The 24,450-nt window shown below is 36.9% G+C and overlaps 1 protein-coding gene across 2 annotated transcripts in view; it reads left to right on the forward strand.

Moving 5' to 3' along the window:
• The first annotated feature begins 3,327 nt into the window (after positions 1-3,327).
• Positions 3,328-24,450, forward strand: part of FZD3 (frizzled class receptor 3) — a 92,610-nt gene continuing 71,487 nt past the window's right edge. Inside the window, exons 1-2 of one of the 2 annotated variants that reach the window (XM_059176781.1) lie at positions 3,328-3,467; positions 12,178-12,860. In XM_059176781.1, the coding sequence (XP_059032764.1) occupies positions 12,672-12,860 (189 nt within the window). In that variant the 5' untranslated portion in view covers positions 3,328-3,467; positions 12,178-12,671. The remainder of the gene's footprint in view (positions 3,468-12,177; positions 12,861-24,450) is intronic. The other variant, XM_059176789.1, reaches the window with a different exon arrangement.

The raw sequence follows: 24,450 nt of genomic DNA on the forward strand, positions 1-24,450 counted from the left end.
TTCCAGTAATCCAATCACCACCTATAAATCCTTTCACTGGCATCCGGGGTCTCTTAGGCAACAATGTGTGTTCTCTTGATTGGTCAAGAGATTCGGGAAGGCTGGCTCCAAAATTCGGCACACGGATAAAATTAAAAAAGACCGAGCGCCAAGAGGGTGGGAGGGGCTGCAATCTCCCCATATAAAGCTGGGAGACTGATGTGTGCAATCCCGACACAAGCAGCATCGACAAGCACTCAAGACATATTAGTGTTCCAACTGAAGGCAACCTACTGAGCATGCCCAGTTATATTTCTCTGGTCATTCCAGGGCTTCGAAATGGAAACTCCACTTTTCCGGGTTTTAAGGGTGGCCAACAGGTAAAAGAGGGTTGGAGGAAAAAGAACTCGCTGCTGGTTCCATGAAAGAAGAGCACCTGCCACAGGAAGTGGAAGGACGTGCGAAAATTGCCCAACACACGAACTCACAAATGCTTCAGCATGAATTTCAACAGGAATTCAGGCTGACTGACAGATACACTAGGGAACCAGCAGATGGCATGGCTTAATAAGAATAACCCCAAAGTTGAAAAAAATTTACGGTCCGGTCTAATTTAATTAAATTTCCTGAGCACCCACCATGTAACACAAGCACTAAAACACAAGAACACAAGAATGAAAAAGATCTTATGAGAAAGACTGGAAAATGCAACGTGTAAATAACCAAAATAAAGCCCACATTGATAACTTTTGTGATAGAACTATAAACACATGTTGGAGAACAACCAAAAATTCAAAATCCCAGACGGAGCTTCTTTGGTAAATATAAAGCAGTTTCTATGGATAGCAGGTAACAACAAGAAAGAGACAAAACAAAAACCTACCAAACTCCCACCATCTTATGCTTCCTAAAATAGATAAAATATGCTCTCCTCCAACTTAAACAAATGTAAACCTATGCTTATATTGCTTTGTAGTTTTGAAATAGGCAGAGTTTGTGTATCTCCAACTTGAAAGAGAAGAGTGAAGCTCATAGAGATTGTTGCTTTCCTTGAGTTAACAAATAATCTGTAAGTGGCCAAACTGAAATTGGAACCCAGGTTGTCTGAATTCCAGCCTAGTGGTTTTTCCACATGATCAGGTTGTATGTAAATGAATAAACAAAGCCTTTGGTTGGGGGGGGTGGTCTGGGAGAGGTAGTCGATGCAATACTAAATTACCATGTACAGTATTACCAGTTAACATTTATGGTTTCAAAACGGGTTCATCCAGAAAGAGACCAGTTTTAACAACATGCTATGTCTCTCTGTGAAGTTCCCACTCATTACAGACTTTCTACTGGTGGTTACAATATGGAATGAAAGAGGAATGGGATAAAAGAAACCATCTCACTTTAACCCTGTTGAATTTGCATAATTTTATACCTTGAAAGTAAGCTTCCTGTCGACTGTCCTCTCAACCAGCACCCTCCCGGCGTCCGCTTGTGCAGCATCTCACCCGTCTAACTGCTGATACTCCTTTCCCCTTTGACCTGAATGACACCAGTCAGGCTGTGTTCAGAGTGAGCACACCAGGTCACTGAAGTTGGAAATACGTCAACATTCTTTCAAACATCAAGACAAATTTAAAGACTACATAAGAAACACCCTACTATCCCCACCAAAATTTTAAAAAACATTAACATTTTTGCTTCATGTGTGTGATTAACAGTCGAAGCCCCTTTTGTGTACTTTACAGATTTCATTCCTCTCTCTGCCTGTGTAGAGGTAATCACTATCTATGCAACTGGTGTGTAGCATACCTATCAATTTTTTCTGCTTTTTATGTATAAGCATTCACAATATGGCTATGTGTTTTTAAAGAGACACCATAATTTACATATCTTGTACTTCACTTTTTTCAGTGTGTTATTTCTGAGATTTAATCATGTTGATACATGCAGTGATAATTTATCAATCACTCCCACCTTCTCATGTGAGCTATGATATGTCCTATACCTGACAGTTTTCATGGGATGGTGTGCAAATTTCATAAAAACACACTAGCTGCACACTTCCAGAGGTTCTGTGGGTACAAGAAATCTGGAAATACATAAAGCAAGCACACACAGATTTTCATATATATTTGCCTCCTCACTCACCCTCAGAAAAGGCAGTGTTGGCTCAACAGAACACACTGGCTTGCTTAGAATCAGCTGAAGGATCAGTATTACTTAAAACAAACAAACTGTTACTGCTCAAGTGTTTATTAAGAAAATTGAAATGTCACTTCAGATCTCATTTATTATGCTTTTTCCCACAGCTCAACAGCTGATATTAAACTGTATTTGTGACTATCTAAGCTCAATACTCATTATTTATTTAACACTTATTGAGCACCTTTTAAAAATTGTGGTAAAATACACTTAACATAAAATTTACCATTTTAACCATTGTTTAAGTGTACAGTTGTGTAGTGGCAAGTATATTCACGTTGTTGGGCAACAGGATCAGTATTACTTAAGACCATGGGCTATCAACAGAACAAAATGATGCCTATGACGTCTAGCTTGCAAAGGGAGGAAAAGGAAGAGAAAGAAAGGTAGGTACAATGTAGTAAAAGAACAGCCTTGGCTTTGAATGAATCCAGACTCCCCTTAAAAAGCTGCGTGACTGTGGGAAAGTCACGCAACCTTTCTGAGCGTTCTTTTTCCTCATCTGAAAAATGAGAGATTGGGTTTCGATGATCTTTAAGAATTCTTTCTGAAATGGTTTATGTAGAAGAAGAAAGGGGAAACATTTTCTACGGAGAAAAAGATGGGAGAATGCTAGCAACAACCACAAAGTCCACCTGTGCACTTAAGGTGTTGGCCACGGGAGTATAAACCGTTGCCAGGAAGGTCTCCAGTCTGCTCTGTTGTTTAAGCATGAAGTTCTGCAACAGGCCAGATACCCAATCCCATCTACAACCAGCGCCACCCTCAACATCTGTAACCCTACTCCTGACACCTCCAATCCCCGAGTCCCTAGGTCAGCACACTCGTTCTCAGAACAGGTTTTGGTCGTCTTGCGATGATAGATAGCATCCCGGGCTCAGGTGATGAGAGTCGCCGCGTTTTCTCAGCAGGGCAGGGAGGGTTTTGCAAAGAGGACTGAGTGCATTTAAAAGAAACGATTGCAGAGTTCGAAAGATCGCCGCCAGAGCAGGACAGCGCAAGGCGTCACCCCACCGCGCAGAGAACAAGCCGGTGCAGGTTTGTTGAGCGGGACCTCTCAGCGGGGCCCAAAATGGGAGCGTTCAGCCGAGGGTGCGCAGCGCGCCTGCGTCGTGCGTGCGCGCGCGCGGGCGCGCTCGCTCCCTCGGCCGCGCGCCCCGGCGCTCCCGAAAGCTCGCGTTCGCTCTGAGGCGGCGCGCGCTGTTGGTCCTCGCTGGCTCCGTTTACCTTAGGGACCCGCGGCCGCCCTGGGCCGGCGCTGCAGCCCCCTTGGAGGCCGACCCCCGAGGTGTGAGGTGAGCGACGAGGCGTGCGGCTGCCCGGCTGGCTTGGCTGGGAAAGGGCGCGGGCAGTGTGGGGAATGAGGAGGTGCCGCCGCGGCTGCTCGTTCCTCTGCCTAACCCTGTGCTGAGGAGCCACCAGCAGCTCCGGCACCTCCTCCTCAGGGATCGTTATTCTCGTCGCGGCCAAAACAAAAGCCTTCGGCGCCAGGCTGTGGCGGGGGTCGGAGGGGCTCCTCGGGACCCACAGCGCGCCGAAGGGGTGCGGAGGAGCCGACTTTGGGGTGCAGGTTGAGATGGGTAGATGCCTGGGAGATTATTAACCCTCTGCATCCTAAGCCCGCGCTGGGCAACCTGTGCGAGTGTGGACCGCGGCTCCCTCTCGGCCACCCTCCGCCCAAACCCTGGGCGGAGGAGGGTGTCTGAGCTGGGCGCCCACTCCCTGGGTCGGCGCCGCGGGGGCGCGTGGCGCTCGGGGGAGAGTGGGTGGAGGACGCGGCGGCCGAGGGGGTGGGGGGAGGAGGACAATACATCTCGGGCTCCGGCGCCCGGGGTGCTTGGGGCCGGCCCGAGACCCACGTTAGAATTGCCCCTTGCCTGGATGTTGTTTCAGCATTTGGCCGACCTCTTATTTCCAGTGCCTAAAAGTTGTCCCCTCCATCCCATCAGTTTCCAAAGTCTGCACTGCCTCTCAGATGCCTCCCCCGCTGCCCTCTTTTATGCTAATGTGTATTTGCCGTGAGGGTACTGCTGGGTAATTAATAGACGGCCTCTCAAATGAAGGTGCTGTAAAAGCATTTCAGGACATTTTAACATCTTCCCAGAAGCTCGTTAAATCTCAGGAGTCTTGGAGTTAGGTGCTCTTCTGTAGGAGAAAGAGGGCTTCTCCCCCTCTCCCTTTTCTCTCTCTCTCTTTCTTTTTTCTTTTCTTTTTATTAAAGAACAAAAGCGCGTGCCTTTAATTTAGCTGTGGGATAGATGTGAAGTTGAAAAGTATGCACCCAATAAAAGAGGTCCAATTTTTTGCCCAGAATTAAAATGGTATTTTGAATTTTGGTTTTCTTCCGAAATTGGGCAGATGCAGCAGCAGACCAGACCCAACGCCTATAAAAATGACTGCTGTATAAAAGTATCCAAACAAAATCTTATTTTAAAAAAGTGCTTTTGATAGACTGTAATGTTTATTTACAGGAATTGGGTTACTTTGCAAAGCCAATACTGCAAAGCAAGGAAACAAAGACCTGACTAACATGAGGGATGCTACCTCCCTCTTCAGCCTTTTAGTCTTCAGTGGTGTGCTGACAGTGTGAGGAATAGATAAATTCTTAGTTCTGTTATTAAGAAGCAAGATACTGCTTCACATCCATACTTTTAAGCAAATCAGTACTATCTTCTTGGGGGGTGGGGTGGGGACGAGGTCATTTACATGAACTACCAAGCCACAGCTAAGGGTAAAAAGATTCAGAGTTAGGGAAAGTAGGAAAGAGGCGTGAAAGCTTAATGGGTGGGCTTGAAGGGATGGAGTTGAAGATAAAATATAATTCCCTTTCTAGCTGTCTCTCTCTGTCAATTAAAAAAAAAAAGATGCACCCGTTCTCTTACCCTCTTGCCTTTTATTTAGTAAAATAACACGTTCCTCCTCTACCTGCCAAATGTTTTGAAACTATCAAGAGAATAAAACCTACCATCCTACCTTCTCTTTCTTAATATTTTTTATTTATCTCATCCGCTTACTAATATTCTCTACCTTTTCACCTCTCCTAAATCTATAACAGCGTCCCATTAATAGTAGAAGGAATGACTGTTGGGCCCTTTCATTCTTTTCCTCATCTTAGCTACGATATTCTTTTGAGCTTTATTTTGTGCTTTGAATATTTAGGTAGATTTTTCTTGAGAGTTCCATGATTGAGATAATTGAAGTAGGGAATGTTGAGAGGAATTTAATAAAGTGCACATTCTTCCTTTGTATAGTACAGTGTGGAAGGCTTTGTCATTGGGAAAGGAAAAAGGAGTTTTTAAGTCCTCTGTTTCCCATTTCAGGAAAAACTCTACCTGTCTTAAATTTCATATTAGTTTGTTAGTAAAACTATAAGATTGTATACGCAAAAGTAATTCTGAGCTTATTAGTTTGTTGATGTTAGGCTTCTCTTACTCTGTTTTCTTTAGGAAACGTGGTAGGAAACAGTTCTTACATCTTTACCTTTCACAGAAGAGAGTGATGGTTGGCCTCATGGTTGTTTTTTTTTTACTCCTAAAACTCTACAACTTTGGTTGCTTAAAGCTGTAGCTTCCCATGAAAAGACCAATAATGCAAATAAAAAGAGTGATTTGGTAAATGTTGAAATTCTGCAATAAAGATTTGAGGAAAGAGTAAGAACTCTTCACTGACTAGGGAGGAGTTTCAACTGATGATTGCATCAAAGTGCTTTTCACTTCATTTTGCTAAGAACTATTGACACTTTTGGTGGATCCAAGGAATGAAGTATTTAACTAGGCTAGTGAGCTCAGAACAACAACAACAACAAAATCCTGATTTCCAGATTTTATCTCTCTGAAATAATTTTACAGTCAAAGCATATACTTGCTAAGGGAAAAAGTTGGGTTTGATGTTAGGGGATTTTCTGATGAGTAGATCTTAATTGGAAAGGGAAAACTGGGCTGGAATTTCATTCCAAAATTATTATTTTTTTTAAAGTTCAGAATCTGGCCATCCTTGAACTTTCCATTTTGGTGTTTTGAAGATTTGGGTTTTTTTTGGTTTCATTTATTTATTTATTTATTTATTTTTAAGATTTTATTTCTTTATTTGACAGACAGAGATCACAAGTAGGCAGAGAGGCAGGCAGAGAGAAAGGAGGAAGCCAACTTCCTGCGGAGCAGAAAGCCGGATGTGAGGTTCCATCCCAGGACTCTGAGATCATGACCTGAGCCAAAGGCAGAGGCTTTTACCCGCTGAGCCACCCAGGTGTCCCTGAAGATTTTGTTTTTTAAAGTAACCCCTACACCCAGTGTGGGGCTCAAACTCACATCACCCAGCACAAATTAAGAGTCACGTGCTCCACCTACTGAGCCACTCAGATAACCAATTAACTTTCCATTTTTGTTTTCAGATCTTTTGTTAAAAGATCTTCTGGTTTCTTTAGTCTTAAAAGTAATCTTTAATTTGTAAAGTGAGGTGGATTTTGATGCCTATCATTCATTTTAATTTGACCCTAGATGTGTTTGTTTTTCCTTTTTTTTTTAATAAACCTTATCATCACTCAACACATTGGATGATTAGGTTATTTGTGGTAGTAGGTAGATGCCCAGATGGACTTTAAAAATTAGACAGATGACATAGAGCAGAAAGAGATCCTCATTCAGAGATTAATAGGAATCTAGGCCCTATGAATTAAATATGAAGCTATATAAACTTAGCAACCAGGAAACAAAATTTTGTGAATACATTCATTTTTTATGTAATAAGATGTGGAAAACAAAAGGCCAGAGAACACGTGGATTTTAGGAAAAGGAAAGTTACACTTAGAACAGTGACTATGCTCTGAGTGTATATTTTGTTTCTCTTACAATAAGAAACTTCATTATTTAGAGGTAGTCATTGCTAGCCCTTGCGGTGCATTTTTGGAAAACTGAAAGAAGACAAAAGAATATCGCCCCTGTTCCGACTGTAGCCATTGTGTGTGAGGCAGCCTTCGGATAGTATTTCTGAATTTGAAATGCAAAATGTTGTTTATAAGATGTCGAGAAAATTAAATCTAAACCAAGAATGATGAAATGGATCATTTTCTGTACAAAAAGTATGAATTGGAATAGAATTACTGAACCTAATCTTTTGCAGGACCCTCTTGATAGCCCCAGGACCTACTTTGTCAGTCTTTCTTCAGGATTCAGCCTGCTTTCCTCTTCACAGTTGCCACCTCCTGCTTTTCCCACCTAAGTGCTTTGGGTCTGGTTTTGCAGCTAGCCTGGAGAAAGTCTTCCGAGATTGAATCTCCTACCCCTTTATTGCTTTTTTTCGGGACAAATACTCAGCTTATTTTATTTATTTATTTATTTATTTATTTTATTTTATTATTATTTTTTTTTTACAATCAGCTTATTTTATTTTAAAGGCTTTTACAATTTAACTGGTAATTAGGGAGTATCAGATTCCTAATATTATACATTTATAAAAATTAGATGTATCTAGACCTTTTGTTTTCTGATGGAATGATAATCAGACAACTTAGTTTTCCACATTGCTGTATGGAGAAGTGAGTGTGCCTCTCCTCCCACAAGTAGGGCATGAATAGCTGTTGCCATGTCACTCACTTTTTGATGGCCCCTGGCCCCTGAAGTTGTTTGCTCCAGTTATGTTCACTCAGCAGGTCCCTTTATTTATCTGAGATGCTGCAGATTCTACTAGTAAACAGTATAATCTCAGTAAGAATGCCAAAATGACTGTTAACCTTTATTTAATGAGTTGGTATATTTTGGCAGGACCTCATGGGGTCCAGGATTTTCTCTATTTCCTGCAGATCTGGAGCTTCAACTTATAGCTTTTCCGTAGATGACTCTACCTTAGGAAAAATGACTTTTTGCTATCCACACAGTCCTGTTTAGAAGCAGTATCTCATTGTTATTGAAGAGCGATTTGGAATGCATATCAAAAGTTCTTTTAAAATGTGCACACTGTTTGATTCAGCTGATCAGTGATCTGATTTTTTTCAGTACTGAAAACCAGTTTTTACTCAAACGAAATTGATCATCACTTTTTGGCTTTCCTTACTACCTGCAGTAGGGCATTAGAGTGTTCCTTTGCTTGTTCCTTAATTAGCAGCCAATAAATCAGTGATTCAACTAGTATTTATTCTTGTTAGCTAGTCAGCACACATTGGGAGGTTTAGCAGAGTTAATTATTCCATATACAGAATAATGTTCCATAGGTTCTTCTGTTAAATCTCAGAGCATTTATAATATATTTAAGCAGTTGAAATGGTTTTATTCTGTGTATATATTTTTTGACTGAAATAGGACATGTATGCTATTTAGAAAATTGTTTTAATTTTATTTTTTACTTAGTGTGTTGTTACTGACTATATAATATTCCACCATGTGGTTATACCATAGTGTGTATATTTTGTTTTTTGTTTTTGTTTTTTTAAAACAATTATTTTTATTAACATACAATGTATTATTAGCCCCAGGGGTACACGTCTGTGAATCATCAGGCTTACACATTTCACAGCACTCACCGTAGCATATCCCCTCCCCAGTGTCCATAACCCAACCTTCCCACCCCCCAGCAATCCTTAGTTTGTTTTGCGAGATTAAGAGTCTTTTATAGTTTGTCTCCCTCCCAATCCTATCTTGTTTCATTATTTCCTTCCCTACTTTTTTTTTTTTTAATGAATCCCTTATTGGTAGACTTAGGTTATTTCTAGTTTTTTATTCTATAGAGTGTTACTCTCATTTTGATTATGCATCATGTGTACTTGTGTGTTTATGTAGAATAAATTATAGATTTGTTACATCAAATTGTGCACATTTTAAGGGCTTTTGAGGTAAGTAGCCATTTTTAAAATACCAGCTGTAAACCAGTTATTGGAATGTTGAAAATGTTCTCTTTTCTGCATCCTCTCCCATACTGTGTTCTTTCATTTGTTATTTCTGCCTGTCAGATTGGCAAAAGTGTTCTCTCATATTTGCATTTTTTTCATTATTAGTAAAGTCCAATATTTTTGTGTGTTTGTTGGTTATTTGTAACTCATTCGTAAATTTATGTCCTTTTCCCATTTTTCTATTAAAGTGTTATTCTTTATCTGCTTTTATTTTTTAAATTTGTTTTAGGTATTACTTTTGCTAAGCGTATAATATTTAAATATAGCTATTCTCTTTAAATTACTTGGTTTTAGGGTAGAATTTCTCAAAACGTGACTTACAGACCATTTGTTACAGTACCTGAGGTGACCATTAGAATGTAGTTCGTTCTCCAGAGTTTCAAATTTCTTAGACCTCTAAGGGGATCCATGAATCTACCACTACATGTTAAAATTAGAGAGCCTCTCATTTGGAGGAAACATATTCTTTTAAGATTTTTACTGCCTTAAAAAAAAAAAAAAAAAAAAAAAAAAGATTTTTACTGCCTTATTTTCTTTTTGTCTCACTGAATTCACTTTTTTTTTTTTTTAAGATTTTATTTATTTATTTGACAGAAATCACAAGTAAGTGGAGAGGCAGGCAGAGAGAGGAGGAAGCAGGCTCCCCGCTGAGCAGAGAGCCCAATGCAGGGCTCGATCCCAGGACCCTGGGACCATGACCTGAGCTGAAGGCAGAGGCTTTAACCCACTGAGCCACCCAGGTGCCCCCTGAATTCACTTTTTATTTCAATAATCATAAACTATAGTCTTAAAGTACTAAGATTTTCATCCTACTCTAGCCTAACAATAGATTTTCCAGAAGTGTTTTGATACATGGTAATTTGGGTGTTGTAGTGCATAAAGGAAACTTTTTAAAGACAGTAGGAAGCTTCACTTGTATAGGAGGAAAAGGACTAATTTAAAGTAAAGTAGGGAGAAGTATAAGGGGGTGTCATCTAGTTTTAAAAACCCAATGAGATAGTTCTCATTCCTTCTTTTATATGATAGTCTTCTTTGAACCATAAATTTGAAATACCTGTTTGAAAAATTCGTCTAATAGCACCTGGGTAGCTCAGTCAGTTAAGCAAGCATCTGCCTTCGGCTCAGGAAATGATCTCAGGGTCCTTGGATCAAGCCCTGCGTTGGGCTCCCTCTTCATCAGGGAGCCTGCTTCTCCCTCTCCCACGCCCCCTGCTTATGCACTCTCTCTCAAATAGATAAATAAAATCTTAAAAAAAAATTAGTCTAAATGAAATTTGAAAAATTGTTGGTGTTATGTACATGTTCAAAAAAGGAGCAATGTTCTCTTTAGTTTTTTATTTTTTTAAGTTGAAAGCAGGTGAACATGCTGCCTAAGCAATAAACTACAAAAACTGAATTTACATGGATATTTTAATACTGTAACCAAGTAAAGCTTTCAGTAGTTATTTGACACATATTTAATGATATGCATAATTGTTACTGTGTTGCACATAATTAAGCTTAAATATAAACGACTGTGTTTACTACCAGTTTTCTGTAACCAGACCTCACATTTCTGGGGCCAGCTTGAAGGAGGAAAAAAATATGGCAGGCCAAAAAGCTGTCGCAAAGATCTCTGACTTAGAGATTTTGCACAGAGAATAGTCATTTGGGGCAGGGATTGCTCATAACTTAAGTGTTTCTAATTCAATTTTTTTAGTATTCCCAATTCCTAGACTTTCCTTTTCCCTTCCACCACTCAATATCATGTGTTAGAGGAAGAAATTGGAAAGATTCAGCAACTGCTTTATTTTCTCCAAATAGTTTTTTCTGCTTAGTAACTAAAGCTTGGGATGCAGCAGTCCCAAGCATTGATAGTGAACAAAGGACAGTTTCTTTCCCTGCTTCACTAAAAAGGGTCCAGGTCTCAAAGTCTAAGCTGTCGTGGTAAGCTTTAGTATTTACTTGGGTCTCTGAGAGTTTGTGAATCTGAACTCATGTGTTTTGAACATAGGCTCTTCACAACAAACACAGAAATAACCAATGTATATAAAACAAAATGAAATTTAACATCATTATTAAGCCAAATGAAAGTATCATAACTTAGTAAATGCTTTTTTCCTGCCAGACCTACCTTTCAGTCTGCCCACACCCTCTCAGCCCCAAATAAGATAGGTATTCTTGCCCCTGGAAAAGTAGGGGCAAGTGAGAAGAATCTAAAGTTTACTGAAAACTGTAACTGAGAATCATTCCTATTCTTGCTGTGATTTTTTGGGGGCGGGGGGGGGGATTTTTTTATTCTCTGCAGCCTGGCTATACAATGAAACATTTGTTAGTCAAATATTTCTACATCTATGATACTGCTTTTGCACTATCTGAAAAGATGATATAATGTTGGAAAAATTTCTTGATAGTACTTTTAGAACATTCTGTTTGCCAGTTCAATATTGGTTGATGGAGATCACCCTTGTATAAGTGTAATTTAGTGATAAAATTACCTAATGTTTGGTGCTACTTTACCATTTTATAAAGTACTTTTACATATATTATCTCATAATTCACTCACTCACATATCATCCTTATCAGAGAGAGAGAGTATTTTCAGAAAGAAAAATTCTGAGTTCAGAGAAGTTAAATGATATGTTTATACTTACACAGCTAGTAAGGGACTTGAATTCGTATCTTTCAACTTATGTATATTTCACTGTTTTCGCAGATACCTTCTGCCACGTCAGTTAATATAAAAATGCACTATTAATGATTAAAACAGATACAAATTTTAAATTCAGTAATTTTGGTTATAAATATGGCATATATTTAAAGATTTTATTTATTTGTCTAAGTATGGCAGATATTTAAATTTATGACAACAGCATAAACTTTTCAAAATGGATCAATTATAGCTTGTGACAAAGGAAAAACTGCCATTCTAGATAAGAACTTAAACTATATGTTATATTAACAATTGAAGGAAGAAGTTTTGCCTTTAAATTCTGGTTAAGGATTGTTTTAGTATTTCTGTCGCATAAATGATAAAGTAGAAAAACTATACCATGTTTCTGAAATACCCATGTATTTTATCTGTGAGGTCAGTGTGATTGATATCTGTCATCAAAGATTGTTTTCTTTATTTCTCTCTCTCTTAGTTCATTGTTGGTGTACGGAAACACAACTGACTTTTGTGTATTGATTTTGTATCCTGCAACTTTACTGAACTCATCGAAGACTTTAATATCAAGTCTACAATATTTTGAGAGGAAATTACTAATATCTCTCATTTAAAAAAATACTTCTCAGATATTTTAATCAAGGAAGAAATAGCTCTTCTCCTAAGATGGAATCTGTTGTTTGGGAATGTGGTTGATCAACTTGATATGTTGGCCAAATGTGCCCTATGTAATAAAATGAAAAGAAGAGACAAGATGATGTCATTTTCCCGTATTGTGAAACCAAAAACAAATGCCTTTTGTGAGACCAAGCTAACAAACCTCTGACGGTGCAAAGAGTATTTAACTGTTTGAAGAACTTAATAGTAAGATATAGAAGAAATACTTTCAAGCTGAGACCTGCAGGTATATAAAGATCTAAAATCCTTATTGAGTAGGCCTGATCAACCAAATCTCATTCAGATCCAGGAAGGATGGCTATGAGTCGGATCGTCTTCTACTTTTGGCCGTTGACTATGTTTGTGGGACATATAGGTGGGCACAGTTTGTTTTCTTGTGAACCCATTACCTTGAGGATGTGCCAAGATTTGCCTTATAATACTACCTTCATGCCTAATCTTCTGAATCACTATGACCAACAGACAGCAGCTTTAGCAATGGAGGTAAGACTTGATCTATTATTTGACATATCCTAGACAGTGATTCTTATATTGTGTTATTAACTAATCTAATGAATGTGTCTGACAAAAAAAACCAGAAGAATGTTATTTTAAACTATATCTTCTACATTAAGAAGTTACATATTTAGATTCGACTCTAGTAGATTGAGGAATTCATGTTTGGGGAATGTTACTCTTGACCTATTTTTTGATATGCTTTTATAAAGAAATATGAAACACTGGAACATGGAAGATAATAGCCATTCAGAAGTTTAAAATTGTCCAGTTATGATATGATTACATTTTTTCTGTTTGGCTGATGATAAAACCTCAGATAAAGAGTAGAATATAATAATAGTCACAGTTCAGCCCTTACTTATTGACGGGAAGGTGATCTTGTAAAGTAAGTTCTTTGTTCAGCCTTTAGGCTGGGGGTTTATGGTATTTGAATATTCTTAAAATTTAAAAAAAAATTTTTGGCTTTACCATCACATCAATTTAAGAATTATAACTCCTGGTAAACAAAAAAGGTTTGGTGGTATAAATTTTCTGCCCTTGACCTCTCCCAACTTTGCAAAAATGTGTTGTCTTACCTGAATTTTTCTAATGGTAATTTTTCAGGTAACTTTTTAATTATTTTACTTTAGAAACTATGACAAATTAATGGCTATAGTGAACAATAGGTTTAATTAAGTGTGCATGCATTTCTACAGAGGTTTTAGAATTGTGAACAAGGATAATATGTTTACCAGATAGGAGCTAGGAGGCAGCAGGTGGTGACAATAGGAAGCATAGGCTTTGGAGTTATACAAACCTGGGTTTGAATTCTAGCTTTACCACTTTCTAGCTGTATTACTTTAGGCAAGTTATGTGAACTTTCTTACCATAGTTTCTTTGCTTGTAAAGTGGAGCTAATAATTATACGATAATGTTTTGTAGTTTAGTCTGTAATCTATTGTTACAGTGCTTTCAGCACATTGAAGCCTATATGTTTTAGAATGCTTCATTTTATGGCAAAAACCAAAGATTCATTACTTCCAAGTAAACTAACATAAATGTATCTGGGAAAATTTGTAGAAAGATGATTATAGATTTTGAAATGTGAAAGGTATCTTATATATTCCAGACTACTAGAGCGGTTGAACAAAACATTTTCTGCTCTTCTAACTATATAAGGTCTAACTGGTAAAGAGATTTGGTATAGACTATCAGATTAGGATACAAAAATGGATATTGGTTTAATACATTAATTTGGTTCTGGACATAGTAGTCCTTACTGTGTATTGAACCCATCAATTCTCTTACAAAACAATTGAAGTAGGAATACCTTTGTTTTTAGTATCATTATGTCAGTATAACTCCTTTAGAAAGCAAATAGGGTACTAAGAAGCAAGTTACCAAGATATTTGAACTGATTTGGGTTCTTTTATCTCTGCTTCGTAGTAGCTTTGAACTTTGAGCAAGTCACTTAACAATTTCCTTAGCCTTGGTTTCATTTGTGAAAAGGCAGTAAATAACAAAAAACCTCGAAGGCCTGTTAGGATTAAACTTATAAAGTAGCTAGCAAAGTGTATGGCACACAGTAGGTTAACTTCAGATGATTCTATTCCAACTACCATTTCTAAATGATCCTAAAGAGAAAGTACTAGAAAGATAATGTATTTGTTCCAAGTGAACTTGCATTCCTAGGTGTATGCTCTTGGGACATTCAAAATAATGGCATAGTAAGCTATCACTACCCTCCTCTTAGAGTTGCATGTGTAGTCTAGATCTTTTATTGGCAATAAGGTTGCTTCTGTTTAAATTCCACACATTAGGAGAGAGCACCTAGGTGGGCAATATTTTCTGAGAGAAAGCTCTAGTTCTTTGAAGCAAACAATGCTGCATGGTTGTCATATCAAGACACTGATGCCACTGACAGAATTGTCAGTTTGAGTATAAAGTTTCTGTAATAGCAAAGGGCAGGAAACTCAGCAGTTTCCATCCTTCCAGATGGAAGTGAGGATTCTTGGGTCCTTACAAGGACTTGAATCTGCTGATGACACCCTTTATCTCTGATCTTAAAGTGTATCTGTCAACTTTTACCAGGAGCAAGTAGTTGGAGCAAATTGAAGAACATTTTTGAGTGTTCACTGTGGGACAGGGTGAGTTGAAAGATAGTTTCTTAGGGCTAGCATCATTCTGCTTTCCCATGTTTCAAGTCTGCTTTGGGTTCATTCCTGTACTGATCTGGTGAATCATAATGAGTGCCCAGAAGAGAATAGTACATGATAGTGAGCTAGGATACCACAGATGAGAGAAAATACAAAATCTGGGTTATTTCAAATATGATTATTCACAGTCAGTCAGTTGGCTGTTCTTTCATTGTAGGTGTAAGATTCTTTATACTTTCATTGAAATTGGAACATGTTTAAATAAATGGGTTAAGTTTCAAGTCATTAAGTTGGAAAAGAAAAGATCTTTTCTAATGTGTTTATTATTTCTCTTTTTCTCCCTTCAAAAACATACTCATCTATACACAAACATACACACTAAATTTTTATGAGTTCTTAACTTGGTATCTTTTCCCCTGCCAATGGTTTTTGATAGGGAAAAAATAAAACAAAATAAAACTTCTCATTCCTGAGTTTCCTAAACCATTTTGAGCTATCCAAATTTCTAAGTAAATTTTTGGGAGCTGTCCAGCATGGACAACAAATTGTCAACAAATTGTTAGTAACTACCTTTACCAACCACACATTATCAGGTATTTATGACTGCAATGGTAATGAAAGAGATCTGAACTGTCTTTCCCTGTATACTGGATAATTAAATACAGTTGGATAGGAAGGACACAGTTTAGTGAAATGGGGATAGGAAATTTTGTATTTTGCTGCTAACTAGTTTTATAACTTCTTTATGTTGGTTTCCTCTAGGAAGTGAATGTCTTTCACTGTCCATTTTATAAGGTTGTTAAGATCAAATGATATGGGATGCCTAGGTGGCTCAGTTGATTAAGTATCTGCCTTTGGCTCAGGTCATGATCCCAAGGTCTTGGGATTGAGTCCCACATCGGGCTCCTCGTTCAATGGGGAGGCTTCTTTTCCCTCTGTTTCTCCCTCCCTCTTCTCCTTCTGCCTACCACTCCCCCTGCTTGTGCTCTCTCTCTCTGTCTCTGACAAATAAATAAATAAAATCTTTAAAAAAAAAAAGGTCAAATAATGTAAGTGGTATGTATATGTAAAAACTGAAAAGTTAAAGTGCTGTGTGAATGCAAAGCAGTAGTCCTTATCGCCTATCACCCTGATTAACTTCAGTTAGTGTGTGGAACAAGCATTCATCTCTTTACAATATGGATCACTTGTCTACTCTTTTCTTTTTAAAGAATGAGAGAGAGGGAACCCACACACTCAAGTCAGATGTGGGGGTGGTAGAGAGAATCTTAAGCAGGCTCCATGCCCAGTGTAGTCCCTGATTCGGAGCTTGATCCTGTTACCCTGAGATCATGACTTGAGCTGAAATCAAGAGTAAGACACCTAGGGAATGCAAGCTGGTGCAACCACTCTGGAAAACAGTGTGGAGGTTCCTCAAAAAACTGAAAATAGAGCTACCCTATGACCCAGGGATTGCACTACTGGGTATATATCCTAAAGATACAAACGTGCTCCGAAGGGGCACGTGCACCCAAATGTTTATAGCAGCAATGTCCACAATAGCCAAACTATGGAAAGAACCTAGATGTCCATCAACAAATGAATGGATAAAGAAGATGTGGTATATATACACAATGGAATACTATGCTGCCATCAAAAGAAATGAAATCTTGCCATTTGCGACAACGTGGATGGAACTAGAGGATATTATGCTTCGCGAAATAAATCAGTCGGAGAAAGACAACTATCATATGATCTCCCTGATATGAGGAAGTGGAGACACAATGTGGGGGGTTTGAGGGGTAGGAAAAGAAAAAAAATGAAAGAAGATGGGATCAGGTGGGAGAAAAACCGTAAAAGACTTGATCTCAAAAAACAGAGGGTTGCTGGAGGGGAGGAGGTACGGGAGAGGTGGGTGGGGATATGGACTTTGGGGAAGGTATATGCTATGATGAGTGCTGTGAAATGTGTAAACCTGGCGATTCACAGACCTGTACCCCTGGGGATAAAAGAACATTATATGTTTATTAAAAAAATTTTTAATTAAAAAAAAAAGAGTAAACTGACTTAGCCACCCAGGCTTCCCTACTTTTTTTTGTTTTTTAAAGAAACCAGACCGCTAAAGAATAATCAGAGGAAAAAACTCTTGGGATTGTTTATGTTTGCCTCCATTTCTTGTTTCCTTTTGTCATCCTCATTAAAGATTTTCTGTTGTATGGGAAAGCTGGCAGTGAGATACATCCTACAAGAAACACAGAACCTAAAAGCTGAAAATGCTGGTATCTTTTATGATTCATTAAGAGCAAAGCATGTTTGAACCAGTCTTCATGTTATCCAAACTCAAACTGTGACTTTAAAAAAAAAACTTTTATTGTAGATAATTTCAATTTTATAGAAATATAGATAAGATAGTATAATGGATACCATATACCAATTACCCATCATCCAGCTTCAAAAATTATCAACTCACAGCTAGTTTTTTTTTTTTTTTTTTTTTAAAGATTTTATTTATTTATTTTACAGAGAGAAATCACAAGTAGATGGAGAGGCAGGCAGAGAGAGAGGGAAGCAGGCTCCCTGCCAAGCAGAGAGCCCGACGCGGGGCTCGATCCCAGGACACTGAGATCATGACCTGAGCCGAAGGCAGCGGCTTAACCCACTGAGCCACCCAGGCGCCCCAACTCACAGCTAGTTTTGTTTCATTTATGACTACGAATCCAACTGGGTTACTTTGAAGCAAATCTCAAACACCATAATTTCATCTATAAATATTTCTGTATTTACCTCTAAAAAGTAAAACTCTTTCAAAATATATAAGCACCATATCTTTATCACTTCCTCCATATCATCAACTCTCTAGTAAATTCAAATTACTCTGATTATTTCAGTTTTTTTTATAGTGGCTTTTCAAATCAGGATTCATATATTGCATTCAACTGTTATGTCTCTTAAGTGTTTTTTATTATATAATTTCTTCTTCCCTTTCCTCTCTCCTTTTTCTCTTACAATATGTTTGCCCTGTAGAGTTTCCCATAGTCTTTATTTTGCTGATTGCATCCCTGTGGTTTTGTTTACCAAGTTCCTCTGTCTCCTTTTTTGATTTTTTTTTAAGAAAACTTCTTAGGCACATAATATCTGGTTGTCACTCTTTATAATTTTGGCAGCCATTCATGATCCTCTCCTAGATTGTTAATTTCATTAAAATTTTGCAAAATGGTGATACTCTAATTCTGTCATTCTTCATTTCTCAGCTGGGCTGGAATGCTTTATAAACAGAAACAACTTCTTATTGACTGTTAGGCTACAAAGTTACTCTCCTATACAGTTTATATAAGAAAGACAGGATAAATTCTTGATCATTCTCCAGTATTTATTAGTTTTTAAGATAATGAGTTGATTCCCAGGCATGCTTCAAAGGTGATCAATGAAGTCTTTTTTTTTTTCCCCAAAGTATCATTATAAACTCATGGATTTAACATATTTGATGTGTTTCAATCCATTGCAGTTACTGTTCTTCCTACTGGCACTCTAATAGCATTGTCTTTGGTAGTGGGAGCCTCTTCAAGGTAGCTCCTGGTTTTTGACACTACCCTAGTAGTCTGTCATGGCTTCTTTGCTTTTTGGTATGATCCAAAGAAACTCTTTTCTTAAAAATCTGAATTTTCTTAAAATTCTTGAAGTTTGAATCAGAGATTTCTTTAGAGTGCACTGGTTCCTTTTAGTTGGAAATGATATTTAGAGACCACTATTTGGGTTCTAAGCCTATTGATCCTAGGTTAGTCATTTTTAGGCCTATTTGTGGACAAAGCTAGGAAACACTTTTTTTTTTTTAAAGAAAGTACATCATGAGTTTTTACCGATACTTTCAATTCAAATAATAGTGCAAAATTTTTATTTAACATTTAAAAATCTTGTTTCTCTTTTTTCTAATACTAAAGCTTTATGTACATATACATTATAGAATTTAAGAATATTAGCATTATTACTAACAATATGATTACTGAAAGGAGTTTCATTTTTTTTTATACTTCTTTTTGTCCTTAGGGGTGTAACTCACCACAGACATATAGTAAAATTACTGTATTTTAAAGTTAAATACTTCTCTGTGTGGTTAAACTCAATACTTATTTAGATTCATATGTTTCATTTTTTGAGGAATGACTTTAAAAAATTTTTTTGGTTTAAGTTTCTTTCTTTCTAATTAATTGTTTTGAAACTTTATACATAGAACAAGATACATTCAGAGAAGTCTAGTTTCTGGCCCTTCCCCTTCTACCTTTTTCTTTCCTTCCTCTTAAACATAGTCATATAAAGGTTTTTGTTTATTCTTCCATTAAAAAGTTGTAAATGCAATATAATATTTATATAAAATGTTTATGTAATGTCTGTCCATGTATATTTTTTCAACTTTCTTTGGTATAGTGTCATACTATTTGTTTTTTTTGTTTTCCTTTAACAATTTATCATAGATATTCCATAGTAGTATTTATAGGTATTGCTCATTAAAAAATTCTTTTAGAATTGGCAAAATACATACAAACTTCATCATTCCAACCCTTTTAGGTTCAATGGCATTAAGTATATTCATCTCGTTATGCAGTCATCACCACTATTCATCTCTAGCACTTTTTAATCTAACAAAACTAAAACTCTACCAAGTAAACAGTAACTCCCCATACTACCTTCCTTCAAGCCCCCGGCAACCACATTCTTTCTTCTCTCTGAATTTAACTATTCTTGGTACCTAATATAAAAGGTATCATGATATTTGTCCTTTTGTGATTAGCTTATTTCACTTAACATCATGTCTTCAAGGGGCGCGTGGGTGGCTCAGTCGTTAAGCGCCTTCGCTTAGGTCATGATCCCAGGGTTTTGGGATTGAGTCCCACATGCGGCTCCCTGCTTAGCAGGAAGCCTGTTTCTCCTTCTCCCACTTCCCCTGCTTGTGTTCCCGCTCTGGCTCTCTCTCTCTCTCTGTCAAATAAATAAATAAAATCTTTAAAACAACAACATAACGTCTTCAGGGTTTATCCTTGTAGCATATGCCAGAATTTCCTTCCTGTTTAAATCCAAATAATATTCCGTTCTATGTGTATACCACACTTTGTTTATCCACTCATCCATCAAACACTTGTGTTGCTCCTACCTTTTGGGCTATTATGAATAACGCTGCTATGAACATGGGTGTTTAAGTTCCTGCTTTCAATTTTGGGGGATATATATACCCAGAAGTGGAATTGCTGGGACATACGATAATTCTGTGTTTAATTTTTTGAGGAACCACCTTACTGTTTGCCATAGCAACTGCTCCATTTTACATTCCTATCAGCAGTGCCACAAATGTTCCAATTTCTCCACATCCTTGTCAACACTTGTTATTTTCTGGGTTTGTTTTTCTTTTTCTTTTTTTTTAATAGTCATCCTAGTGGGTGTTAAATTGCCCTTACTTTTTTTTTTCTTTTTTTTTTTTTCACTCAATTCCTATTGATGGACTTTTGGGTTGTTTTTAGTCTTTTCCTTTTGAAATCAAGGCTTGTCCTTACTCATTTTTGTATGCCCCAAATCCAACAAGTGCCTCACACATAGGAACTGCTAAATTACTAGAAAATAAAAATGTTTGTATTAATTAACAAATTTAAGTCCCTTAAGAGGTGAGAGTAGTCTTGATCATGTTTATATTATACCTAAGCAGTTAATTTCCTTCGGCTGTAAATAGAAGTGTGCTTGATGGGGATGGTAATCCCAGTTCCAAGGGCACCATATAACTATGAACACTGGTATTTTACTTTGCCTTTTGAGGGTTGGGGAGTAAATCAAAGTGACTCAGAGCTTTAGGCAGGCATCATGTGTTTGTACTTTTAAATGTTGTAAAAGAACAGAGCAACCTGTCTTTCCCATCTCTAGGGCTCTAATGTTCCTTCTGCATTAAATAGTCTCTTCTTGATCTTTGTCAAAATTCTAATGGCTATACTTGATACATTATTAAATAGGAAAAAAAAGGAGTGGATAACATTATATATGGTATCACCCTGTTTTTGTTAAAAAATACATGTGTGTGTGTTTATGCGGAGTAAGTGATCTGGAAGGATTTTCACCAAGGCCAACAGTGGTTTTCCTGAATTAGCACAATTTATGTTTCCTGTGTCTTATTTAATATTTTTAAATTTTTCTATAAGAAACACATGCTTTTAAAATAGTTAAATGGTTAGTGCAGGAACTTGATTTTTAATAATCCCAACCACTCTTTGTGTTTAGTTCTCAGTTACAGTACCCAAGAATTAGTATTTATTAAATATATTTTGGTTCAATGACTGAAACACAAGGAAGAACTTGGTAAATGCCACAAGAAAGGATTCAAAAGAGAGAAGGAAGGATCTTCTGCGAAAGGGATCAATTGTAGACAGTATTTGAATGGGCCTTGAAAGTTTTGTTGTTGTTGTCTTTTGTAAGAGAATAGTGTAATATACTCCTATGTAGTAATAATTAACATTTTCTTGGTAGGCTTTTTAGAAAATGAAATTTGATTGCAATTCATGGTTTGTATCATCAGGTTACATGCCCTATCAGATTTACTTCCCTTATTGTCTTTTGTTTGGGTTTACTCTTAATGTGGTTTTATCAAAGCAAACAACAGTCTAATGAAGTAGCTTGAGAAGTCTATTGTGTGACAGGGAAACCAGTCCGGAATTAAGAATCTTCTAAATTGAAAAATGTACATATAAGCAATGGGGAATTAATAGCATTTAGTTATTTCTGAGTTGAAAAAAAAAACTTTAAAATTTTTTTTTTTCATTTTCTTATGTGACAAATCACTTTAAAGGAATACCTTTAAAGTACTTATTTTCAATTAAATTATGAAGTGTGGTAGAATTTTGTTTGTAAGGTTTTATCTTTTGAGAAAGATCATAGTTTAGAACTATTGATGATATTTGAAAAATATTAAAACTTCCTTAAAAGTCAAGTTTTATCGCTTCTCTGGGAATTCCCCTTTGACTTAAGAAGATAAACATGTTCATCTCATAATGGCAAATTTCTGTAAATCACCTTACTGAAATATTGTTAGAAAGTGTTTAGTACCCTATCTCAAGACATTTTTTAAAATTAAGATCTGTAGAAGAATAATTGTAGGATTAAAGGTGTTTTTCAAACCTAGAATTTTTAAATACAAAATAATTCTTAAAGCTTTAGAAGTTACTGAGAATTTATTTTTACAGAAAAGGAGTTTTTAAAGGATCTTATTTTAAATCACATGGAATTATTCTAAAAAGTTGTTTTTGAATAACTTCTTATTCTGTTTTGGATCTGAAATATAATGAATACCATATTTTGAATTTCCAAGGCCATTCCACTGTTGGTTTCACGTTTAGTGAATTTAGTCATAATATTCCCAAACGCAGTAGGATACAGTTTCTATGGTTACCAGACCCTTTGTAGAGTGACAAAGATTGGAATTCTGATTCTCATGAGTCAAATTTTGGCCTTTGACTGTGTCCCCTTTTCATACCCCTTGCTAAGCTTGGGCTGTTGCTGTGCTTGAAGGCTTGTCAGCTAGCAGGTTCCTATGGTAACAGGAATGGAAATTTGAAAGAAGAAAGAGAATGGGAGCACAAAGGCTTGGTTGATTTGAATTTGAACAAAGAATGGAAGGTTCCATGTAGTGCACCTTTGTTGTAGAAACCAGAAATTTAATTTTAGAAAGTTACTTTTCAGTTTGTAAACTTCCTATACCCTGGTTGATTTAGTCAACAAAAAGCATTACTGTTTAAGGAGGTACGCAGTAGGAATCTTCAAAAAATTTAACAGTTAAATTGTTAGAAAAACAATTTAACAATTTAGAGCTTTAATAGTATTATCCAATATATTCTCAACTTTACAGTATTCAGGCTACCTCTTTTCATTTTGATTTTGCTGAGTTTAACTCCAATGAGTTAAAACCAAGGTGATTTGCTCATTTGAAAAATAGTAATATTAATATTTCTGTTTTTATATAACTCATTTATTGAGGTAATTAGTGTACAAACTTGGACCCATTTAAAATGTTTGGTGTTTTGACACATGTGTATGCTGTGAAACCATCAACACAAAATATAGAACATTTCCATTACCTCAAAAGCTTCCTTGTGTGCCTTTGTAGTCTACCCCCCCTTCACGCCCTGCTCCAAGCAACTACTGATCTGTTTTCTGTCACTGTGGATTAGTTTTCATTTTCTAGAGTTTCATATAAATGTAATCATACAATATCTATGTTTTTATGTCTGGTTTCCTTCACCCAGCATAATGTGCATCTGTGCTTTGCTTTGCTTTTTAATAACATCATTCCAGTTGACTTTCAGTTGTTGAGAACAGGGCATTCAAATTCAGCAGGGTTCTTTAGGCCCACCATGTGGGACTGCAATAGCTCTGTTAACTTGCAACTCTTCTCTGATCGCCTTCTAAGCTTTTACTGGGTTCTGTGTGCTATTTCATAAACTATTATTTATATGTTATTAAGACCATTTTACAGAGGAGAGAACTGAAGTTTAGAGAGGTTATGTGGAATAAATTGGTTAAGTTCAAGGGCTCTAGATAGGAATGCCAGGGTCTTGACTCTTGGGTCTGTCTTTGTATCTCTGTGATCTTGGGCAAGTTACTTAATTTTAATGTCTCATTTTCCTCATATGTATTATAAAATGTGATTAATAATTATCAGGAGGATTAAATGAGATAATCTGTGGGCAACTGGGTGGCTCAGTGGGTTAAGGCCTCTGCCTTCGGCTGAGGTCATGATCCCAGGGTCCTGGGATCGAGGCCCACAGCGGGCTCTCTGCTATGCAGGGAGCATGCTTCCTCCTCTCTCTCTCTGTGTCTGCCTCTCTGCCTAGTTGTGATCTCTGTCTGTTAAATAAACAAATAAACAAACAAATAAATAAATTAATTAAATAAATGAGATAATATGTATAAGGCACTTAGCTGCCTATCCCTTTAGTGCCAGTGAATGTTAGCTGAGATGCACAGTACAGGGTACCTACAGCTAATAAGTGGCAGGAGCATAAACTTGTAGCTTTAGGCTCATTGTTGACTGTACAAAATAATCAAATCAATTTTATAATTCATCTATAATACACAGATGAAGGTTTTACTAACATAGTAACATAACAATATCAGATTGGTTGATATTTTATGTGTTCTAAGTACCAAGCAAGTTTTGAGACTTAAGGCATACATGAAAATAAAGACGTACAAATGCTCATAGGTATGATGCATGTACATGTCATCAATATGTGAATGTAATAACGTTTTTAACTTTTAATTTTAAAGTAATTATAGACTCATGGGAAATTGGAAAAAGAGTACAAAGAAATTCTGTGTACCCTACCTAGTCCCTGCCCCCTCCCAGCCCCAGTCTTTGTACATTATATAATTGTCATACAGCATAAAAACTAGAATTTAACCTTGATGCTATCTATAGACCTTATGATATT

The sequence above is a fragment of the Mustela lutreola genome, chromosome 1, assembly GCF_030435805.1.
Source record: "Mustela lutreola isolate mMusLut2 chromosome 1, mMusLut2.pri, whole genome shotgun sequence".
In the NCBI taxonomy this organism is placed as follows: Eukaryota; Metazoa; Chordata; class Mammalia; order Carnivora; family Mustelidae; genus Mustela; species Mustela lutreola.